At 31.6% G+C, this 26,154-nt stretch overlaps 2 protein-coding genes across 7 annotated transcripts in view; both read right to left on the bottom strand.

The window, feature by feature from the left end:
* LOC127716148 (uncharacterized) overlaps positions 1–26,154 on the bottom strand; it is a 551,146-nt gene that overhangs the window by 173,142 nt on the left and 351,850 nt on the right. The window lies entirely within an intron of this gene.
* LOC127716132 (protocadherin-9-like) overlaps positions 1–26,154 on the bottom strand; it is a 66,532-nt gene that overhangs the window by 6,334 nt on the left and 34,044 nt on the right. For 3 of the 6 annotated variants that reach the window (XM_052222235.1, XM_052222236.1, XM_052222238.1), the window contains 4 exons: positions 9,884–12,676; positions 2,647–2,808; positions 2,135–2,255; positions 740–1,097 (listed from right to left, as the gene is read on the bottom strand). In XM_052222235.1, the coding sequence (XP_052078195.1) occupies positions 760–1,097; positions 2,135–2,255; positions 2,647–2,808; positions 9,884–12,538 (3,276 nt within the window). In that variant the 5' untranslated portion in view covers positions 12,539–12,676 and the 3' untranslated portion in view covers positions 740–759. Of the gene's footprint in view, positions 1–739; positions 1,098–2,134; positions 2,256–2,646; positions 2,809–7,619; positions 7,653–9,883; positions 12,677–12,795; positions 13,051–17,795; positions 17,865–26,154 lie in introns of those variants that run through there. The other 3 variants (XM_052222237.1, XM_052222234.1, XM_052222239.1) reach the window with 3 other exon arrangements.

The raw sequence follows: 26,154 nt of genomic DNA, 5'->3' as shown, positions 1-26,154 counted from the left end.
CCAGGTAGTTTGGAGGTATGCGTCATCCTGATATTTTACATTTCGGTGCATAAGCTTAGGTTATGAGTTGGATTCACATTTAAATGAATGTGTTTCATAAGATTTTACTTTTTGTACAAATCCGACAAATTTTGGTTATCATATAAGGGGATATCACTCAGATTATTTAATTTTATAATAGATTGTATGGTGAATTTAGTTTGTAACTTAGCATTAAAACGAGTAAGGTGGTTTGTGTTTTTTCTCTTAATTTGCTGACTGCGTTTCATACAAGCTATTTTTTGTGTATGATGTTAAAATTGTGTTACTTACTCTCTCTTTCTATCCTTTAAATAGTTTTTTTTAATGTACATCATCCTTACAAAATAGGATAATTGTGCATTGCCTATATCTTTAAATAACGCACATATGATGTAGGGACGTTATAAAATGCTTAAAACCATTTTTGAATAAATATCTACAATATTTTGTTGATACTCGAGGGGCCTGATGGGGGGGGGTCTCATCACGATTCACGAGTTGATTTTTTTGTCAATCACGATTCACAGAAAATAAATTTCCATGATCACGGATCACGAAAATATAAAAATAAAAATAAATCTGTAGAAAAACGGATCACGATAGCGAAAATGCGCCGATCACGAAGAACGAAAATAACCCATCAGGCCCCTCATACTCCACTACTACGTAAAATCCCGGCTGCAAAAAGCTGGATAAGAAAAATGTTTGCAATACATACCTAACAAGTAGACACATTTGTTATACAACACAATCTTGTGGTGGATTAAAATCTAAATCTAGCTCCTGATCATCCACTACGTAACTTCCGGAAGTAGTTGTGTCATCATCATAGTCATCGATTGTTGCCATGCTTCCGTTTAAAACGTTACTTATAGGATTCCAATGCACATTGTTTTTATATGGCGGCCCACTACTGCCACCGTGAGTATACTGTCTATGGCAATTATTTTGAACGAGATATTGTTGATTTTGAGATCTATATCGTTCTTTTGGATGCATAAGTTTGTTCATATTTTCTTTTGTTAATAAAGGCCGCCCTGGTGAATTCACTGGTGAATATCTGTTTTTCATATAATCTGAAAAAGTATTGATAAAAATTGAATTCTGAAATACTATTGATGAAATTGTGCAGTTTTAACAAATATGGATTCCATTTATACAGTTACATAGACACTTTATTTGACTGAAATTAAGTTTTCTTACTATGTTTTAATATGGGTTTTAGAAAACTAATAACAGATATAGGCGTGACAGATTTTATGTTAGTACTGTTTATATCCTTCTGTTATCCCACATATTTCAAAGCCTTTGTTTACAAATCTTAAAGTTAAATTCCAAAATTATTAAGACCATTTGAATGAAAACTATAAGAAAAATCAAAGTCAAATCAAGCAAAAATTATAGTCATTTTCTAATGGAAAGGTTTACATTAATACCGGCATATAATCTTGTAAATTTTAATGTTCTTCAACAGAAAATCAATAAAAGTGAACTAGAAGTAGTGTAATACTGTCATTCCACCGTAAAGTAGTGGAATGGTTTTTCTTTTTACTTAACCAGTCTCTATAGATAATTGTTCTGATTAAGAACTTATTTCCAAAATAGATTAAAACATCAATATCAACACCATTATTATTTTTGAAGTGAAAGGAAACAATTATACAACTTGAACTTTTCATCTGTACTACTGTACAATAAGATTAAAGGATCAAATTCATGATCTATTATCTATAATGCACTTCCATAATATTAAGTTGTTGTCCTCCATCAGATACATATAATACAATATGTGTTATTTGCATATGGTTCCATGCACGACATACATCGATTACGATGAAATCATAAAAGATGAATGGGGTAATTTTCGCCATACCAACTTACCATGAGCCAACAAATATTTCTTCTATTTGCTTGAAATGCACATTGAATCTGTTTTACTAGAAAAAAAACTCATAAAAGCGGACACAAGCATTTGTTTTTATTCTCGTCATGCAAGTTGCTAGATTACTCTTAAATGGGTGTTAAATTCATAAATAGGGACATTGCCTAATATTTTGTATAATGAATTATCCCTAAGTGTATTTGTTTTACTTTCTGTGTCAGTCAACCTTACCTAATTCGGCACTGTGGTTAAATCCGCTACTGTGTATGTCGCTTTCACTCCCTCCTCTTCCACTGTCATTCGTTTCTCCTGACGTTTCACTATGGTTATCTTCATGTTTCCTCCCCAAATTCTACAAAATATATTTTAGGTTATATTATCTGTCTTTTATAATACAAATAAGAATGTGTTTGACGAATTGTTTTGACAGATAATCTACGTATTCTCATTTTCCCTAAGTAGCATCGATGATGGGACCACGAATATAATATCGGGCCGAATCTACTTGAAATGTTTTGGAATTGCTAGTTTAAATCATAGATATGATAGTATTCGTGTGGAAAAACAATCTTATTAAAATATAGATCTCTGATTTGCGATATTGCGCATAAGAGTTAGCGAGTTACGATAGATCTGAGTTATACTCAGATGGATTGAAAAACTCCTTTTTATGGTAAAATTAGTAAGAGCACTCTAGCACATCTAACATTTATACTAGGGAAGTTATCCTGGAATCACATTACCTGTGGAATCGACAATGTCTGAAGGTTACTTTGATGATGTTGCAGTCTACTCATTTGCATATTCTGTAAAGACTGGCTTGATTGGCTTTTATTCTTTCCGGGATAAGCAGACCGACCATAGTTTGAAGATTGAGGAGATGGCGCCATCACTCGGTCAACAGTCTGAAAAAAATTAAAATAAATTATTACTTAGTCTCCGAAAAAAAGTTGTTATAGGAAATTAGGAACTTAATGTGACCTTGAATAAAACTGGTGACAATGTGAAATTTTTTCTCATAGAAAACATGACAGAGGCCTCTATCTGACGAAGGACATGGGCAATATTTTATCTTAGTAGGGGAACAAATATGTCTAACATTCGACATTTTTCTATAAAATTACTGTCCAAATATTGACATTATATAAATCTAGAATTGTGAAATCTTAAGATGAAACAAATTATCATTCAGATTAACTGTCACTATCTTTTTCCAAACATTATTGTCTTAAGTTTGATTTATTATAATGAGAAAATAGGAGTCTTTTTATGGGATTTTGATGGTGGTACTCAATATTTGTTTTATCTTATTGAGTAAACAATTTATCCGTGTCATTTTCTTTTAAGATATCGACAGGTTAAATCCTTTAATTGAGAACCTGACAAGGATTAAGAGAAAAATGTTGATTTATAACCTCAAGTTCGGGATAATAGGTACGAGAGTGAACTGAAGTACTCTTTAAGCGAAATGGGGAAATCCATTGCATGCAAGTTTATGCTAGACATTTTCTCTGTGATAAATTGTTAAGAAAAATTGAAAAAAAGAATTTCAGATTTTGCTTCATTATTTGTCGTTCTTTTCTTGTTTGGACTTTCTTATGTATCGACCTTCGAACCAGTACACTTCACATAAAATATAAGATTTGCACAAATTTTCAAAAATTAAATTAAACTTGAAAACCAATGCCAATATTCTGTGATCGACTACTAGTATAGTTAAAATCAAACTCCATATTTGTTTTATAGGTTTTCGATGTCTTCAAATTTCAAGCCATTTTTTTCAAAGCTGTATTTATTTGAATATGAATGCGTGCCTCGATACAACTTAATAGTTTTTATGTTTGTCCTTATCTACAGACACCTAAAATGCAATTATGTCAAAACATTTATGAAAGAAGTGACGACACAAACAAAAAAGACTCAAATTTCTTCATTTTTAATTAGCAAAAATTTAAATTAAGTTTCGGGCTACCTTGCCTTCAAATTTCATTCCTTTTTGTACCAGAAAAATATTGATTAAGTAATCATGTAAACTGAGAAAACACGGAATCGATCCACTCCGGGATATTTTTATAAGTAAAGATGTCACAACAATGGGGATAAGACTGTTTTCTTTAAAAGGGAGATAAGTCGGTGAAATCTTCCTTGTCCTCGGGTCAGACACATGTAACTTTGTCAATTTCCCATTGTAACAAGGACGTAACAGCTTGGATCACAGTTAATATCGTCACAAGCAGTGACACTCTTAGATTGTCTGCAGATTATATGCTAGTTTTCACTTTTAATCTTACATCTTTTTTCATGTCGATTGAAGACAAATTATTTCGTTCTATCTCGGAGTCAAAGGGCTGGCAAGTATAGGGATTTCAAAATATCAAAATAGTAATTAAAGGCAAGATCAAAACAAACTTTAGAAAATAAACCATTCAAAACAGTTGTATTTCTCGCTCTCGGTAAATGCAATGTTTCCATTAAATAACCGACACTTGATTTCGTTAGGTTGTTGTATCATGGACGTATACCAATTCTAATTTGATGAAATTGTATCTGCTTATATGAGATAAATCTTACAGTCGCTTATAATATACTTGTTTCATTTGTTTTATGTATTTCTGGATAGTATAGACGTACTTCTATGCATTATTGATGTTAGTTTTTTTAATAAAGAACGGTCGAATAATCAAAGAGTTTCACACATTTCCCATATGACACTGCAAGTATTTAATTTAAATTTGTTTGAGAATAGTTAACACTTCATCTTCTACTAACACGACATTTTTCATCATAGACTATTTTCATTCATCCATAAAAGTCGTAATATATTTTGCTTTGTAAACCAGGTTTCATTGTGTCAAAGTCATAAAATTATAAAGCTTCATTTATATTAAACTAAATAGTGACTTTAATGTCAAAGAAAACGTTAACAAATCATGTTCTTTCATGCGGTCACATTGACTTCTAATTGATGATAGATTAACAAAATTTCTGTGCGAAATTCCGTTCTTGAAGACTTCAATATTGAACAGATCTCTTTGAACTTTCGGTTAAATATAACTGTACTACTGTATATGTACATATAACATTAATAAAACATTTAATTTATTTTTTTGTTGTTTTTTGCTTTGTTGTTAATAATGACGTGAAAACATGACTGATATTTTCATATCTAACCCAAACTTTGTGATGACTGATTTTCAATGACAAACATTCAGGTTGAAAATTTAATTTTCACGATTTTTATCAATGGTAAACGGATACGAATTTTTTATTTGAAAAATTTCAATTCTAATATGGATAAACCGTATTGTCAAAAACATGGTAGTTTTATAGTCAACATAGTACTTCCATGGAAAGAGTAATTTACAGAAACTATTTCCCAAAAAAAAACATGTTCTAGGACGTCCCATCTTCCAAAGCTAATTTTTCAAATATACACATTAGGAAAATTGCCACGTTATTCTGTTTTGAGAGATATTGGACAGACTTATTTAAACAATTCGTAAAACAATATCCATATTAGAAAAACATTTCGTGTCCGGAAAGAAAAGATCCGGTATAAAATTAATATATTTAACTAATAATAAAACCCTTTGGCGCTAATTATATGTTAATATTTCCGATGTAAGGCTTTGATGTATAGGATCATTATGTCTGTTTGCTATTCATCTGGCTGACTTTCTTTGATTTTTTCATCAATTTCACGAGAAAAAGAATACATTTACTGGGATTTCTTTTTTATCGATTTGTTCTAATCTAAACTTGCATGATGGCAAACAAAAACCTATCGAATAACAATAAAACAGCAAGGACGTAGCGTACTTTAAATTTAATGTTTTATGGTATAATTTGAATGGTTTGTTGACAAGACACTAAAAGTTCAACACATTATGGTAATTTTCTTCACTTAAAACTTGTTCATATTTCCTGTATAAATTTCCTAAATGAACACTTCATATCAGTTTAAAAGAGTCCATAAAAATTATGTCCACTGCAAATAATAGCACGCAACTCTCGAAATACTAATCGGGGTGTGTAAAAAGTAGAACAAAATAACTTTCGGGTTACAAGTATTTTTAAAAACAAAATAGGTCACGCTCAAATTTTAGTCTTTGGCATTTGTTTTTACCTCCAAGGTTTAAGCCACAACATTAGTTTTTGCGTTTTATTGGACGTAACGTTTTATTGGACGTAACGTTTTATTGGACGTAACGTTTTATTGGACGTAACGAGAGTATTCTGTTCCATGTCTATAGAAACATTTGATAGTGTGTGGAGAAAAAAAATAACCAAAGAATATATACTATTAAACTATAGAAGTATCCTCATAAGGCTTTTTTTTTTTGCAGTGTGCACTGGTTTATTATCTCACCTTTTATTAACATTATATCCAAATCCAAAACCTTATATAACAATAAGATAAAGATAATTCTATTCCGTTTTCAATCAAATAAAAAAGGATAAACCAAACTATGATGCAACAGAACACGTTCATGCCACCCAAACCCCGAACATTTCTGTAAATTACAAAACAATGTGTATCATGCAGGAAATTGTAAAATAAACGTGGTGGGGAATAACATGTGATGTGGAAGTAAAGGTCACTTAGACGGCAACCCAATAACACAGTGATACGGGAGTCAAGGTCATTCATACAGCAACCCAATAACACAGGGCAACATACAATGAACATATGCACTGCATTACCACAACTTACAAGTTTCTCGTGAAGTCCCCTAGAGAAAATATCTAATAAAATAACATTGGCCGACAAGAAAAACAATACTTCAAATTGTACGTCATCGTGAGCAGGCATTACTCATCAACGATCCGAAACTAGACCATTGCTTTCGTGATAATTGGATCTCTATGTTGTGGAACACAATAAAAACAAACAATAAAACAGACTAATTAACAATATTGAATTCAGTACGAATAATTGTAAATGTTTCAGTTAAAAACCTTTCTGCCGATTATGATATTGCATTGTTAATTCAAAACTATATGTATACATGAAGGCGAACAGGTAATGCCATCTGATTTATAGAAGAAAAATGGCATAAATTGCTTTAATAAATCAGAACTGAAAAGAGCTAATGTTTAAAATGGGTTTTTTATATCCGTTTTATTTACATTGCCTCTGTTAAAGCTTATTGTTACTACGATGTTAGTCATAAAGCAAGTGAAAGGTGGACCAGCCATTTTTGATATAATAATTATATAGGGGTCTGACTTTCAGTTAACCAATAAAAATAAAGAAAATACAATGACCTTCTTCTACTTAAGACAAAAAAAAATTCACACCGTATAAAAATAAAAAGATTTGGTTTGATTGCCAATGAGACAATTCTACACCAGAGACCAGGTTTCAAAAGGAAAATCAAGCAGATTGGTGTACACTTCTAGAATAATGTGTTTCTTGGCATGTTGTGAAATCACTGATTGCATACAAAAAAAATGTAATCTCTGAATTATCAAATATAAACACGAGAATTGGTTTCATTGCAGCGATACTATGGACATCAGTCTTAAATAGATCTCGATGGTATACTTCATTTACTCTAATCTTTTGATCTAGAAACCAGAATTCAAACGCTTAGTAAGGACCGTGATAGAGGCTCGATAAAGGATTTTATAAACTGGTTGTGAAGGGTATTAGTGGTTATATGTGTACATGTGGTTATAAGCATTGTTAGCACCACAAACTCCCACTACGTACCTCTCACAAGCAGCAATATTCATGTCCTTACACCTGAAATTGGAAACATTAATGGGAAGAGTAAAAAAAATAAACTTTTGTTATTATAATTAATTTTCGTAAACAAAATCAGGTTTCTTTTTATAACAAATGAAATAGCTTGGAGGTTGGTGAAACAGGAAGTTACGTAAGTAAAATCTGAAATAAAGAACGGATTATATCCGTTTTAACATGTCAGATATGTGTGACCTCTGGTTTCTTATTCTAGATTATATGAAATCATTCTGTTGCTAATTTTCATTGTTGTTATAGTTTAACGATTCAAGGAAGCGATCTACAGAATAATGAATTATAAAATGAAAAAAATGTTTGAAGCATGTTGATCCATAATTGTTTACAAGTTAAATATTGAACAGTTTCCCAAAGAATCTAGTGTAAATACTATGTAAAGAATAAGAAGATATTTCAAATATATCCCAAGTTGTTAAACAAAGTTTAACAAAAGAATTGTACAAATAAAAAATTTAAATTATATTTAAAATTTCAGTTCAGTAAGAGAAATCTGTCAATAAATAATCATGTATTTTAAGCTTTGCTCAAACAAACAGGTTCGTGAGAGAGACATTGCTTATTCATCCATCCACTATAGACAGCATTTACTTAGCTTAAACATTGTTCAATAATATCAATAGATTTTTTAATTCTTAACAGAATTTTAATAATTAACCATTTGGGATAAAAGACATTTTTGAAATCATTTAAAATAATTTTTTAATTTGGTTCTTATTACGAATGACATAACTTTGAACTTAAACTGTAAAACTGGCTTTATTCTACAGTGAAATTTCAAAAATGTTTGCCACTTGTGAAACAAAAATTCTGTCAGCACGAATACAGTTCAAAACCTATCCTGCAATACAGTTTTAAAAATTAAGAATTTCAAATTTGAGTTTTTAAATGTGATATAATTGACCAAGAGTAATTGGTCATAATAGCCTCTATTAGCCCTAGACACTCAAGGGTAAAAAGTAGACCAGAAATTATAATAAGAGAAAATTATTTTTCTTTATAATTATTCAGCTCTTTTGTGGTATAAAGACGTTTTCAAGTATGTCTTTTATTATATCATGGGTAAATGAATATAAGAGAAGACTCTTGAGAAGGCCTAGTTGAAACAGTTTAACAAAATTACCTAAAAATATTTAAATTCATATCATATCGGTTGCTATTACTATGGTGTGATTTATTATGGTTTGTAAATCATTAAATAATTACTGGATAGAAATATTTTAATGTTTGACCAAAAATGTAGGTGTGCTGAACATTTTTTTTTTTGCTTAATTACTACCAATCGTTTTACTACGAGAAACTCATCCAGTCAACAGTATCGCTATAACAATCTAGGTGTATGTTAAAAATTATACTTGCTTCAATATAATTTTGCGAACTTATAGATACAACTTGTTTACAAACTACAAGATAACATTGCATCCTAATCATTTAACAATTGTGGCTAATTGCTAATGGAAAAATTTTTTTATAATCACTTATTTCCTGCATTCAAATCAGATAAACTGCTCGTGAAATGCCGAAAGGTGTAGAGAAGATTGTTATCTGGTCAACAATAGTAAATGTACATGTGTGACACATGTCGTATCTGCAAAAAAGTGTCATGTGTCATCCAAAAAACAACAAATTAGTAAAAAAAACAAGGAATGCTGCATTTTACATACAGATATAATTCTTATCAAACAAAAACGTATTTGTTTTTATTTGGTTTTTTCTATTTAAAAAAGTTGACCTTTGTTTATTTCGCTCGACTGACATGAAAACAATCGTTTTCCCTTATCGGACAAATGACTAATTATCTCAAATCTGATTGGTTTCTGATAATATTTTTTTTTGCGCTGAAAGTGACAGTAGTTTTAAAATCAAGACTAGAAACCGTTTTTCCACTAGAATCTTAAAAAAAGATCTGAATTTTATCAGATTTTAACGAGTACAAGTCAATTATAAGCACAAAAAGGGCGTGAACTTAAAAAGATCGACAAGGTCAATATATATTTATGTATATTTGTTCTTAGTACCTAGCAAATCGTGCCACAGTTGCAACCTACAGTTGTAATAGGTTATCCACATTGTTCCCAAACTTTAATTTGCCTGAAATATGTGGATTAAAAACATCAAAAACTGCTTCAAGTTCCCTAGTTTCCCAAAGAAAGAAACGTCATGTTCCCTGGCATTTAAAAAAATAACAAAAAACTCCATACTAGTATGACTCTTACCTGCGTGACTTCCTCCTGACGATGGCCATTGGATAGCTGCATTTGTGTTTTATCTTTAATACCATTGGACGTAGCACGTGTTGAAAAACTGATTTTATTTTCGTTATCAACCATGTCATCTCGATGAATAGTACCATTTTTATGTATAGAATCATATAATTTGTCATTTTTTGGAGTTGCTGTGTTTCTTTTCTTATTTTTCTTCTTTTTGTCCATTCTGCGAATTAGGAATATTCCCATAATAATAGCACCGGACAGTATAACAGTTACACATACAATAACAACAACTATCAAGGCATTGTCTTTTTCTGGCTCTTTACGTGGTAAGACCAGTGGTGTGTTCGATGAAATAATAATCGTTAAGTTTTGTCGATCTTTTCTTTTTGGAGCACCGCTGTCTTCTACTTCGACTGTAAAGGTATGTGATTTCATGTCGTTTGAAGATAATGCCCTTGCAAGGGTTATCTCTCCTGTTTTGGGATTGATCCTAAAAGTGTTCAGCACATCATGTTGTAGTATAGAGAATGTCAAAACGGCGTTATCGCCTGTATCATTATCATTTGCTACTACGTATGTGATCACAGAATTTGTCGGTTTTTCGTAAACCATTTGTACGGTTCCATTTTCCGCAGTCGGAAATTTAATAACCGGATCGTTGTCGTTTTCGTCAACTACAAACACCGTCACGTGAGCTGTAGAATTTAATGATGGATTCCCTCCATCATATGCAATGACATTGAAGCTATATCCATGGGGTCGTGCCTCCCTATCAAGTGTCAGGCTTGTAAAAATTGATCCGTCTGTTAAAACTTTAATTGCTTCAATTTCAGGTTCAGCTACAAAATTAACTAGCGCGTTTTTGCCGATATCAAAGTCATGAGCAATGACCTCCCCTACATAATACCCTGGTTCTTCATTTTCTTTGGCGTGCATAACATAAACAGACTTGTTAAATTTTGGTGGGTTGTCATTCACATCAGTTAAGTTAACGGTTACTACAGCAGTTCCAGTTAAAGAAGGCGAACCCTTATCTTTGGAAAGAACACGAAATTCCATATATGGGACCTTCTCACGATCTAAAATAAAATTTGCATGAATATTACCAGTTTCTGGATCAATTTTAAAGTCATGAGCTGATGGTTCGACAGAGTAAACAATTTCAGCATTTTTCCCTATATCGAGGTCAAGGGCCGATACTTGGACAATAGAGGCACCAACGAAATTGTTTTCTGAAATAACGACTTCGTACTTGTAACTTTGAAAGGTTGGACGATGGTCATTTTCATCTAGAACCTTCACGTTGAATTCAGCAGTACTATTTTTGGCTGGTGATCCAGCATCTTCACATACTATTTTCACTTTGTAGATTTCATTTTTTTCACGATCTAACGATTTCGACACTACAACTTTGTATTCGTTTTCCTCTCCAGTGATTTTCTCAAGTCTGAAAACATCATGTTGAATTGAACAGGTTACCTCGCCATTTTTGTCAGTATCATCATCAGACACTGCAATATGCGCAACTGCCGCGCCGACGCTGGCATTTTCCGATATTTTAGCCATATCTGTGTTGGAAAGTAGGTTGACGTTTATAACAGGAGCGTCATTTCCAGAATCGAGAACCGTAACAAAGATGGTAGCCTGAGTCATTAGAGGGATGGTGGCGCCATCATTTGCTTCTACAATGATTTTGTATGGTTCTCCTGGAGTGTACACTAAAGGTTTTAACGTAAAAATACTACCAGTAGATCTATTGACTGCAAATATCTGTTTGATGTTGTCTGATTGATGTGGACTAAGTTTGTATGTGACCATGCCGTTTTCGTTCAGGTCAGGGTCAGTGGCCATGACATTGAAAACAGTATTACCAACTGTTGTATCTTCTCTAACGCTTATGCTATACGTCGATTGGTTAAATGACGGTGGATTATCATTAATATCCGTTATAATGACGTTTAAATGAAGAGTGCCTGTAAATTTAGGGTTGCCACCGTCTTCAGCAATTATTTGCAACTGGTATCCATCGACTGTTTCCCTATCTAGTTTCTTACTTACAACTAAACTGACAGAAGAACTGCCATCAACGTATTTCACAAAATTTAGTGTAAAAGGAGTTTCTTCAGGCTTAAGGAAATATTTCTGAACAGAATTATCTCCACTGTCGATGTCGACAGCTCCGACAATAGGAGACGACGACCCAACAACAAAAGCTTCGGAAAGTTCTAATGACATACTACTTTCAGGAAACTTGGGTTCATGATCGTTTATATCGGTTATTGTAATTTTGACTTTAATTTTCTTGAAGAAAGTTCCTACTATCGATTGAGCCACTATATCTATAGGTAATTCACATGAGGTTGAAAATTCACATTCCTGTAGAGATTCCCTGTCTAGTCTTTTACTAATATATAGAGAACTCGTACGCTCATTGACATTAAAATAAGAAGCATACGTACCATCTAATATCGTATATTTCATATTATTCCGTTCAGAAACGTTTAAACTTTGGTTTAAGGAAGAATCATTCGCTACATTTCCGATATAAGAACTTATATTGCCTTCCTCTGGAATTATATAACGTAGTTCCAATGATAAAACATGCGAAACGAAACAACACACAACAGTATACGTAATTACAAATTTCTCCATTCTCATTTTAGTTCTCAGAATCTCGGTTATTTCACAAAATATGCATTTTTCTTGTTTTTTCTTCTTAACGTTAGTTCCACATGAGTTGTCTAAATTTTGTCATAAAATTAATCCACTTTTTCTGACTAAACTTTCCATGTAGGCCTGAAATAATAAAGATATACAAATATTGATGTAAACTTAGCAATATAACATAGTTGACGATCTTGTATAAAACATGTTAATCCTCACTATATAATAAACTTTCACTTGTATTGCTTTACCTTGTCATTTTGTTTACAGTGTTAATGTGTGGTACCAACTAATCCCCTCCTTCTTAACAGGTAAAAATCATACCGTTTGCATACATTTTCATTTTCATATTTTCACCTGGAATTACTATCTGTGTTAAAGTCCCGCCCCTAATTAACGATATTGACCAATCGTTGATGGGCTATCAGGTGAAAATCAATAACTGACAGTTATACATTTAATTGATTTTTGAGTATTTCTTCCTATTTTCTAAAAGAAATTTATATGACAGGATAGAACATTGAATTTAATTATTTTAACACCTTGGGACAAATTGTCTGTTTGTGTTGAAACGAATTTCACATCTAAATAGTGTTACCAAATTAATGATAAGACAGATTCTGAATTTATAAACTTTATAATAAAGAAACAATTTAATGAAGACATCATTAATTCTCTTATATTCTCTGTTATATTATACAAGATACACTAATATTTCCATGCATGATAAAATAATGTAAATATTACACACACGTACACACTGAAGCCGTTTAAATGTAAAAACTCAATAATTTTGAAATCACTATTTAAGTCAGAGAAAAACAAAAAATGCAATATGAATATACAGGACAAATATATATTATTAGTCTACTTCCATGGATATACTTAACCATTAAAACGTTGAATAGAATAAAAGTGCATAATTTAAAGTGATTTTAAAAATCAATTATAAAGCCAAGACTCGTGTTAACTTGAAACTTGATATCTATAATTTAACAATTTTTCTCTAATGTTAAACGTATGTCCATACAATTTATCAATGTTAGTTGTAACTACGCTCTATTATTATCCTGCCCGACCTAGGAGAGAACAATTTCTTTAAATTCATTGAAGATCAAGCTTACGCTAGTTTTTAATGTGTTTAACTAGTCATAATTACTAAATACAGAACCTCAGTCCATCAATTATTTGTCCATTTCGTAATCGCCCCCTCCCCGAAGACACTTACACATATTATTCGATTCAAGGGTTAATTTGAGATTTCTTGTCATTTGAAAAAAAGCATTCATGCTAATAAGAACTTTGCAAATAAAGGTAAATAAAGCTTCAAATCAAAAGCAAATTATAATTCAATCGAGAATGAATCTTACATCTCTTCAATCTTTTTAAAATTGACAACTTTTTAAAGTATAGATATATACTACTTGTATATAATTAGTAATAATTTGAATTTGCGACTTCGACGAATAATGCAAAGTAACCCATTCACTTAAAACACTTAACATGCCCGATTGCAAAATCTATAAATGTAGCAGGTGTGTGAAACTGTCATATTGTACACATGTCTACAAACTTGAATGCCTAACACTGAAATCAGACGACTTGGATACAAATATCAAATGATACTTGTTTTAAAATATCTATTTTGATGATGGAATATATATTTCTTACAGTATTATGTTAAAGTATAAATAATCTGTTGCATTATAAATACATTTACTAAAAATGTATTTAAAAAAGATATTTGCATTTCAAAAACAAGAAACATTATTTCGTTTTATGCATAGAAAGCTATTTCTTTAAAATTATAATTTCTGCGATATATTTTTGAACTTACAATAATCAGGATGAATATTTTATTTATGAAATAATTGATAATAACTTGTTACTATTTTAGTCAGACTCAGTGGATCTTCCATAGTAACACAATGTCTGGATAAACCGAATGAGATTGTAGTTTAAAATGCTTTCTGTGTCAGTTGCGGTGATAATTGACAAGAAGAACTAAGTAATTTTCTATTTTGGGTAAATATCTAATGTAATGACTTAAACATCACCGAACATGCTTATTGCTGCTAAAAACATGAAAAAAACAACTATACAAATTCTCTACATACCTCTCATGTGCATGCAACTTGCTCTGTTTGTATCTTACATATGAAATATATCAAGCTTTTATGAAACCTTGATCGATGTGACTTGACCATATGCCTTAGTTGACATTCCTCAGTTTTATTATAGCCTATCTTTAAGTGGTGAGTATTTATTTTCCCTAAATTCTGAAGCACATTATCACCCTGGCACTTCACCAGGAAAATTTATAAACTTATGGTTTTGATGATGACTTAAATAGAAAATACCGGGGACTTTTCTCAGCGATATTCTTGGTGAAAATGCAAAGTGTTGAATATTTTAAAGACAAGACAATATGAAATATTGCATTGATTAAAATGTATTTATCCTAGTTCGTATACGTGATAGTCTGATCTTACAGTTTACACTTTCATACGTGATAGTCTGATCTTACAGTTAACACTTACATACGTGATAGTCTGATCTTATAGTTAACACTTTCATACGTGGTAGTCTGATCTTACAGTTAACACTTTCATACGTGATAGTCTGATCTTACAGTTTACACTTTCATACGTGGTAGTCTGATCTTACAGTTAACACTTTCATACGTGATAGTCTGATCTTACAGTTAACACTTTCATACGTGGTAGTCTGATCTTACAGTTAACACTTTCATACGTGATAGTCCGAACTTACAGTTAACACTTTCATACGTAGTCTGATCTTACAGTTTTCACTTTCATACGTGATAGTCTGATCTTACAGTTAACACTTTCATACGTAGTCTGATCTTACAGTTTACACTTTCATGCGTGATAGTCTGATCTTACAGTTAACACTTTCATACGTGATAGTCTGATCTTACTGTTCACACTTTCAAATTATTTATTTCATGCTATGCTGTTGCATTCAACAATCTCTTTTTTAATGCACAATTGTACCATGCCAAACATTTTATACTGCGCATGTTTAATACTTTGATGCATCAGAAAACGAAACCTGAGGAAATTGAACTCTATCTTATCAACTAGGGAAAACTTTAAGTACCAATTTGAGTTCTGAAATTTTATTAAACGCAGATGAGAAGATGAACCGTTCAATGCTAATTAGTGTATGATTGCCAATAAAAGGAATGCTATTCAACTAATGGGTCACCAGGATGATCCTTGCATCACTTTTTTTAAGCATTTTTTTCCAGTTTTTGTGAATATCAATGCAATGTTTTACAAAAGCATTAAAAAAAATCTATAGGTTCCGTGAAAGTTCTTTGTTTCGGCATGACGAAAATCATTCTTGATGACTTCATCACAGATACATATAATATTATAAGTACATGTATACATTGTCAGTTACTGTCACTGACTATACTGGGGGGCCAGGGATATATGATGGAAGTATATGAGACAACAATCCCATAAATATTAAGAAATAACCATGTCCAAGGAAGATGCTGGGAACCATCAGAGCTTCATATTGCAAGATTCTTCATCTTGACAGTTACCAAAAGGTTTTCACCGATCATGGGCCAAAATGAAGATCCATAACATACAACAGGATGAATGGAACAGTAAATTTCGATAAAAAAAAACTGAAATAATGACATTTCTGAAGATTATCTAATTACTGTGAAGACTTTTTTTATTTTGAGTATTTCATAATTTTCAAAGATGCACTTTAGAACTGATATTCACCAATACAGTATATTTGATTTCAGTAAATATTTCTTACTGTACATCAAGAAGTCATTAAAGTAATTGGATATCGTGTATTTATCATGCTTTTCAATAACATAAGGTCAAATTACTGAAAGACCCCCTACTAAATTATTGAAAAATTTGCTTTAATTTGCATTATGATTCTAAATATCTTGGTGTAAATGGGATAAACCCAGTCGGGCTAATACTTAAAATAACTATACCAGCAAGGATGTAAATCCAACTGTTTCTGACTTCCTTGGATACTTAAAGTTTAATTCAAGGAGGCACACCACTAAATAGACTTTCTGATTAGTTTAATGTTAAATATGCCAATTATAAAATATCTCAAAAATAAAAACGAATTTCCCAGTGTTGCCATGATGCTCATCTTATATAACATTAAATACTATCAGAGACATATATACACATATGTGTATGTCTCTGTTACTTTTATACAGCAGTCCCATGTTGAAACACAAGATTTTTATGTTCTGTAAGCAGTCGCTACTTCTTTTTTTTTTTATCTTTCTTTGCGAATTGAGAGACGTGTGTACAATTAGATGGTTGATGAATTGAACTCATACAAATCACTAGCACCTATGGAATATTTTAACTCGACCACTATAAAAATCGGTCTAGCTAAATAGTGTACTGCCCACTTCGATTCCTCTGAAGGTATTATTAGAACGTCATTGCTCTACCACACACAGAACATTTCGAGAGTGGTTAAATAATTACTCTTGTATTTTCTTTAGACCAGCAACTATCAAATCTACATTTTACAAGCTCTCGCATATGCTAATTTATTTACCCTAATATCGTTTGTGATGAAACTTTCATGGTTTATTTATATTGATGGTAAATTTTTACATTACTGTATATTTGTTATCGTTTTCTTGTTTTCAGTAATTGGGGGATAACGAATAGTCTTTACTCTACACCAAACGATGATTACCTTCGAAGTTCTTTGGCAAGTGAAAGATAATTTTACGGTTCGATTTACAATTACACACTATTAAGAATTGAAATTGGTAGCAAAATATTCAAGATAGGTATCTTACGTTTACGGTACTCGTAAGCAAAGTGATCAGTTATAGGTGTTAGAACGATGACTACATTTGGATAATACTAATTTGCTTTGTCATATCTTCTTATTGTTGATAACCAACCATGAATAAAATTGTATACTTCCTGCAGTATATTTACTGAACGTCGATTTCAGTCCATTTCTATCTAGACGTAGCTAGTTTTCACATGCAAATGTATACATGCCATCAGAAAATAGATATCTATTAAAATCACATAGAATTCTACAGTTATGTAATTTTTACAATGCAGCACTTCTCAATAATAGTTTGCTAACTATGTATGAACAATGCAATAACTGTCATATCATTGTACCATGTGATCATATTTTCATTATTAACCAATAAATGCCAATATATTCACACTTAAGAACCGACATAATATTTTATTACCTTTGGAAACATCTGATGTGAAGCACACCTTGATACACAGGTGTGAAAATACTTCACGCTGTCAGCTACCTGTTAATTAAATCACAAAACCTTGTTAATTACCTGCCACAATTAACAATATCAGACACATTGAAGAAGGTGTCAATAAATTGATATTGTTCTAGCATAAATCATGATAGTTTCCATTGTAATTTAGTATAATTTCGGAGACGATATTACAAACTTTTCATAATTACTTTATTTTTATTTCAGAAGTATTCAATTGATATATTTACGTTTCAACACGTCTTTAATTGAATAGCAAAATAAAAGGCTTTACAAAAATGTTGTAAAACTAAGTTTTAATGCTTATGCACAAATTTAAAACTGTAACTAGGATATGCGTTAAATTATTTCTTTGTTAATCATCTGATCTTTTTATGATGTGTACATACATACAGCAAACAAAGAAACGAATTTACAAAGGAATATATAATTATTATCTTGCCGCTCTTTACTTAGGGATAGCATTGCTAAATATAAAGAATTCGATTATTTAATTTTATTGCTCCAAATTTCAGTATGTTGTCGTATTTTCTTCAAATATGTTCAATATTTATCAAGATAAATAAATAAACAAAGAGCTTGTCGAACCAACCTAATCTGATAAAAAAGAAAACAGAGTATTTACATTATCCTAGAAACGAAACAATATCCAAGAACGCGACCGAAGCATTAATGGAGAATTACACCTAATACAAGAACAAACATTGATTTCAAACATTTGTCATATTTCCTTGTAATTGCAAGTCAAGCTCAAAACATCCGACACAGAACAGAAAAAAGTATTGTTTAAATCATTTTGAGAATAGTTAACGAGGTTTTTTTTAGAACAGAGAGTCAGATTGTAATACTGTATATATCCAAGGAGTTGTATAGTGAGACTATACAAATCCTTGATATATATATGGTTGACCAGGAACAAAGCTGGAGATGTTGAATATTTAAACGGAATCCAAAGCTTTAAGTTGTTAATGTTTTCATCAGTTCACGACCGTCAACTGACCTTCGAAACAATACACATCATGTAAAGATGGAACTCCTTACTCGCATTCATTAACTATTTACAAATAAAAGCAAAGGTGCATTCTATTGCATTCTACATGTTCTCAATATTGTTTGTATTTATAACAATATCTCAGCACTATACCAGAACTAAAGGTCACAATACATGCAATATAAGAAACTCCAATCTTTTATAAGAGTTTGCTATTCACGCCAGATTCAATTATACACTTTTATTATGTATCATTAGGAGACTCTACTCAATGAAAACAAGATCTATTCAAAGTCTTATTACCAGTGAAATCAATAATGTATTTTTTGTGATTTATTTAAAATGGTTCTCGTTTCATTAATTCGATATAGAAATCTAAGGGTGATTCGAGTACATCTTGTGTAAATAATACACCCATTTCTAGATAAAGGTTAAATATAGTGATAAAGATATGATTAATATCATTCTTATGTTTGTGAATTATTCTTTAAAAACATGGAACATACAGAAACATCCCCAGGTTATTTTCAAATTAGTTTGTTAATTTTTTTTTCATTGAGTTTGTCTGTTTGGAGCTGAATCTTTGATTTTGAAATGTTATCAGTACAAATGAAAAATAGGAATTAAAAGACACAAATTACAACCAGAAACACACCTGAAAGGTCACATACAGTCTCCAACAATAGACAGCAATCATAAAACATAATCAAACAGGAAAGACACATATAAAGGTAATATACGGTCTCCTAAAATAGACATCAACCCTAATACACAATAGAATCATAAATACATCTATAAAGGATAACATAGTTACCGTCTCCAACAATAAACAGCAACCACAAAAACACAATTAAAGCAGAAGGACACATATGAAGGGTAACATACGATCTCCAAAAAATAGACATTAATACCCTAACACAAATAAGAATCAGATAGACACATATGAAGAATATCATACGGTCTTCAAAAATAGTCAGCAACCCAAAAAGATCAAATCAGAGTGACGCTTATATTGAAAGGGTAACATTCGGTCTCAAACTTTCGACATGCAGCAACTCTAAAACAGTAGGAAACCAGAAAGACACTTACAAAGGGCAACATTCGGTCTCAAACACAAACAGCAACTATAAAACAGTAGGAAACCAGAAAGACACTTAGAAAGGATCGCATTCGGTCTCAAACACCGACAGCAACTATAAAACAGTAGGAAACCAGAAAGACACTTACAAAGGGCAACATTCGGTTTCAAACACCGACAGCAACTCTAAAACAGTAGGAAACCAGAAAGACACTTAGAAAGGATAGCATTCGGCCTCAAACACCGACAGCAACTCTAAAACAGTAGGAAACCAGAAAGACATGCACTTACAATGGGCAACATTCGGTCTCAAACAACGACAGCAACTCTAAAACAGTAGGAAACCAGAAAGACACTTTCATAAGAAAACATACGGTCTCAATCTTTCGACAGCAACTCTAAACCGCAATAAAATCAGAAAGACACGTACAACGGATAACCGAAAAAGGCCGATAGTTATGACAGTGACTGAGGAGGGGATAGTATTTCAAAGCTAGGTCAGAAAATATGCGCACCAGCTGTTTGAAGTCAGACACGCACAAAGAGAATGTAAATCTCCTATAACAAGCACTTGCATGCCTTAGCTTTGACGTCCCAAGTCAGACCGTATCTGATTTCGTACCTTTACATGTTTTACATAATTTTTATATGGACGACGCTAACAGCGGTCAGACTGAGGGAGTCTTGTATAAAAAAAAGCCAAGAGAACCAAAAATTACCGCGGATTTAATGGGCCCATAAACAACGTGGACCCATAAACAAAGTCCACAACTTGCAATGACCTGTAGATACTAGTATATGATTCAAAAAAATTGGATTGGACATGGTTGATTTACGGAATAACAAGTTATGTAAAGTCATTACAATTAATCTACCCCATTATCTATTATGTCACCAATACAAACCTTAACTCAAAAAACAAGTAACTGTCCATGTCTTTTAAAAACAAAACATGATTACATGAAAGCGTGGCGACTAATGGTGTATAGAACCGATGGACACACATTTGTTTTTCTAATGCTTTCAAGTTTGTAAAATTTCTTTTGAATAACTGATCCATGTAAACCCTATTCTCATAACTTCATAATAAATGTACGTATTAAACAATTATATATGAAAGCATGTATAAATATATTTGTGATAACCAGACGAAATGTCTCATATATATAAGGATTAACTTATTGAACAATACCAAATATTTTTGTAAGAAGAAAACATTTTGTTTTACCCAATCTACAAAATGAAAGACTAAAATTGTTCAATTCGCATGAGAATTTTCTGTAAAAAAGTATTGTTTTAGTTTTAGATTCAATCACGACTGGTAACTTAAAGGCTTGAAGCAATTGACCAATTATCCTATATGATTAAAACGACAGCAGACTTTTTCAAAAAATCTTCTTTTCTTCTTTAATTATGAATATCTTGTACCTTACGATTGAAATTATATGACTATATGCAGAGACATATAATAAATTTATATGTCTCTGGTCTAACTAAAAATAAAAACTTTTGAGATATTAAGATGAGATTGCATGCCAATAACCAATCTTAACGAATTATTGTTCTCAATGACGTTTTTCTCAGACAAAATCTCTCTATTTTTCTAGTTATTGCACAGATTTCAAGTACTTACGAGAACAAGTGTTACGTTTGTTTTGTGCGAACTCTACCTGATGTCAAAATCAGAAATGTTTGTAAAACTAAATATGTCAAACATATTGCCGCAAAACCCTCCAAAATCTGTACAATCTGCCACCTAATTAGATTTTTATTGGTGTTATTGAATTATCAGTATTTGATCGGTGTTGTGGCAGTCCAAGATTTAAGTGGGACTAATATTTAGACAGAAAATGATTAATGACTTTAACACCTTCGACCCTTATCTCCGTCCCCTACTCAACTCTGAATAACATCTCTCTTGTACTGTGCGGACTAATTACAGATTGATGATACACGCACTTCCCCCTGTTTTAGAGGTACGGCGGTTATCTGTCACATAGTTTTGAATTGTGTTATAAATTGAAAATTAATAAACGAAATTCTTGAACGTATGGGCAAATAATTTCTTTGACATTTGGCCATGCAAAAAAAGGAAAAACAGATATACGTTTTCGCAGGCGCATGAATTATATAGATATTCTAATCAGACAAACAAAACACAAAGTAAAAAAATAACATTTTTGATTCCCAACGTACCTGACCAATGTTACAATCCAGTAACATACGTTTTTAACATGTATAGGACTAATCAGTTAGTAGATGAAAGCTTAGTTTTGGTCTGTTTTCTCCCTTTTACCCCTTCAGGCCTAAACGTTATTTTCAGAGGTAAAAAGTCTAAATCCTCAAGGGTTTCTGGTTAGTTTGTCGTCTGAACGTTTGTTCAAATAACAAACCTCAATTGAAAGAAATACACTCATTTTTAGATTTACATACAAAAAAAGAATTGAAAGATTGTCCATGCAATATCAATATCACTAAATGTTGCTTTCATTAAGGCCTATCTGTTACTTCTACTTTTAGTAAGCGTATACCTAATTATAGGTGTCAAATTTAAACTTAGACTTACCTGTTAAATTTCAAAGGAAAAAACGTTTTTAGGATCGTTATCTTCAGATGGATGTCACCTTAACTTTGTAACTCTTTTGTCCTAGTTTGACATGTATCACAATTTTTTCTATACCCACTAGTTTTCCGGTAATCAAGGTGTTTGTACAAGATATAAGATAAACTGCAATTATTTAGACAAAATGAATAGAAAAAGACGACATGACATTATGTTTTGTAGCTTCAGGGATGTTCCGAACGGACTGCCGCCATCAAAAGAAAAGCGGATGTTTTCCTCATTTATGCAGCGCCAATTACCTTGGTATTTCACGACTGTTTTCTCAGTCAGTTGAATAGAGTATAAAGAAAAGTGAAACGCTGCACAAAATAAATATTTTTCTTTCATTTGTAGTGTCAAGTTAAGGCTCCTGTTGAGAGAGGATTGTAAACTAATTACGTAGAAGATCTATATGTTTATTCACGTGTCGCAACTTACAAGAAAATATTATCAGGGAGAACAATTCATTTTGCACAAGACTAGGAAAAAGATAGAAAGGACTCTAATCCTTCTTTTCAACTTAAGGCTTTGGATTAATTAGATTAAACTCTTCTAATAGATGTTTTTGCTTTCATTTAAATACTGAATAGCTGATTATGACATTTTTTATTCTGTTTAAATGTTACGTTAGGATATTTAAGAAGAAGATCTACTCTGGTATGTGTTGCCATTGTCTGATATTAAATGAACACTAATTGATTAACACTATGGTTGTAAAACATGGCGTAATATGATTAATGCGGATTATTCGGATAAATCACCCCGATATTAACTGGATTATTAACTTAACAAGTTTTCCAAAATTTGGATAAATATTGTTACTTTTTAATTACTGGTTTTCTTTATGTATCTTTCTAAGTAATTGAGTAGCGTTCTAAATAACCAGAATAAAGTACAAATGCATAAAACAATGAAACCCAGTAATTAAAGGTCAGGAGTACATCATTGTTGCAGGGAATCTTTAAGTACATAAGTTTACATTTTGAATCTCTTGAGTTCTACCAAAGATAGACCATTTCCCAAAATAAAAATGAATTCATATAGGCATAAACGTAGTTCTAGTCTCTATGGAGATCAGTTTGTTATGCAATGATGTGACAGAGTTGTCTCTCTTTAATTGACTTCATTATAATGCAATATATTTACACAGTAAAAATTTAAAAGATCAGCAGGAGATTTTTTAACAAGTACTGAATTAAATACCTCTAAAAGGACATCTTGAAATAGATGTCACTTTATAACGGATGGTGAATGTAAATCTGCCATACACTAACACGCGGGAAACCTTTGAAAAGGTATTAATTAAGATATTTACTCTCTAACTTTTCAATTCGAATTAGTTTCCGATCAGTGAATGGGAAAACTTTGCATTCCTTCGTCTTTGATTGATAATGGATATTTTTGGTCTCTTGGTCCAAAATTGAAAATATCAATAATTTGTATAAATTGGACGATGATTCAGTCGAAGGTTGGGTTTATAATTTAGCGATTAGAATTGAGAACCATCCACTTGGAATAATTTGGCTTTTAAGTATTGGAATCTGGCAAAATTGAAAAGATGCTAAATAATTTTCTTTTGTATGACATTTGTAAGGTATTGTAGAAATATGAGTTCAAACTGGGACTGAACAAAGTCAGATACAAACATTCCTTCATGACCTTAAAATAAGGGTCACAATTGTTTTGGGTTTGCCGAAAGCAACAAAAGTTTTTAACCAATTGGATTTTATATAAAAGTTCTTGTGTACTATAGTGAAAGGATAAAAATAATCAGAATTTGGGTCAGAAAGAACTAAAATTAGTGTACGTTGTATAAGAATACCCCAATACAACCAGCCTTACAAGGAATGTATATGTTTTGCAAGAAACATATAATATACAATAATATGTCTCTGGTTATGCCAAGCAAGACAGTGAAGCGACATTGTTTTCGTTCGTTTACAAAAATAGATTCTAACTAAAAATTTCGCAATCTTATTTCAACTTTTGGCGCAAGTGACAAATGGTATATACTAAATAGTATAAAAACGAGTGGCGCGAATATATTATTGGCGAAAATGGGTTGTGGCGCAAAGGATGGTTTTTGGCTCAACTGGATATATCCCTTTAAAGACCATTTTTCTGACTCATATATATATTGTACACCACTACTAACTCAAGCAAAGTAGAGGTATTCGGTATATGCAAGTAGTATGAAGATGTGCCTTGTAAGTTAAAGTATTGTACATAACCAAATTTGATGTTATATATATTAAAAAAAAACAATATGAATATATGACTCATCATCTAGACTACGTTCAGTGTAAATATTATCTGTGAAAAGAGGTAGAAAATACCACGGTACAAACAAAAACTACAATTCAGATTAAAACAGATAACACCATGGCCAACAAAACAGACAAACAGTCAGCAAAGCATTTGCAAAGAAAACCTAAGACTGAACAACACTACACTCTAAAAAATGTGTTTAGAGCCTAAACACTTTCCTAAACACATTTATGAAACCGATTTTTGACATGTTTTAAATCTAAACATGTTTAATATTTAATGTGCTAACAGCCTAAACGTGTCAAGCTATAAAGTGCTTAGACTGTAAACATGTTTAGCTGTAAAGCGTTTAGACTAGAAACACGTTTAGCTAAAAAGTGCTTAGACTGTAAACATGTTTAGCTGTGAATTGTTGTATCTGGAAACATGTTTAGCTGAGAAGTGTTTTGTCTGGAAACACGTTTAGCTGTGAAGTGTTTTGAATGTAAACATGTTTAGACCATAAAGGGTCGTGAAGAAACATGTTTATCATTTTATTGTGAGAAGCCGTTACTTCATTAGGCCCCAATTAAACTAATATTCCGGAAGGCTTGACTGTTAAACGTATGATAGCTCTCAATAAAACAGGTTTTCATACCATCACAAAAAGGAGCCAATGCATCAAACTAAGAAACTGGAATTTCCATATCAAATTGAATGTGACCAATACCTTTTCAATCTCAATGAGTTTTTTCTTTAATTCAATTCACGTCATTCGACTATTGCATTTTTTCTTCATTTCAAATATTCGTAAAACAGTCTAGTACTTTTGAAATGAAATTATCATTATACTAATTCTAGCTTTAAAAACAAAATTACAACATATAAAACAAAGGAATTTATGTTATCATTTATTTCCAGTTTATCATTGAACACAATCAAAAATAAATTCATATCAAGGTACATGTACATAATATTGACCAATCTTCTACTTGTACCCCATCCCTACAACAAAACAATTTGAAAATGTCCTGTTTTCATTTAACAGGTCAATAAGAGCTTCTCCTTTCTTAGTACCCAACTGCTGGTCAATGGCCTGAAATATAGAAAAATATTGATAAGCAACTAAGTAGAATTAATCTAAAAATATAAGAATACGAACACCAAAAAGTAAAAGCATGATTTAAGATACAGATAACAACATTAGGACCGTGGTATAAAAACATAAATTTACTGATGAATCAATTGATATTTTTTAATATAAAACTTCTTTTCATGCTTAATATTATTCATTTGATCAAATATATATTGGCATTTTTAAAATCAAATGCACTTTTGATTCTTACCTAGCAGCATATTTGCTACTGTTCTTTATCTCCTCTTTTAGCATGCCAAG

Source organism: Mytilus californianus, unplaced genomic scaffold (genome assembly GCF_021869535.1).
Source record: "Mytilus californianus isolate M0D057914Y unplaced genomic scaffold, xbMytCali1.0.p SCAF_9, whole genome shotgun sequence".
In the NCBI taxonomy this organism is placed as follows: Eukaryota; Metazoa; Mollusca; class Bivalvia; order Mytilida; family Mytilidae; genus Mytilus; species Mytilus californianus.
This window is presented reverse-complemented; position numbering and strand designations above follow the sequence as displayed.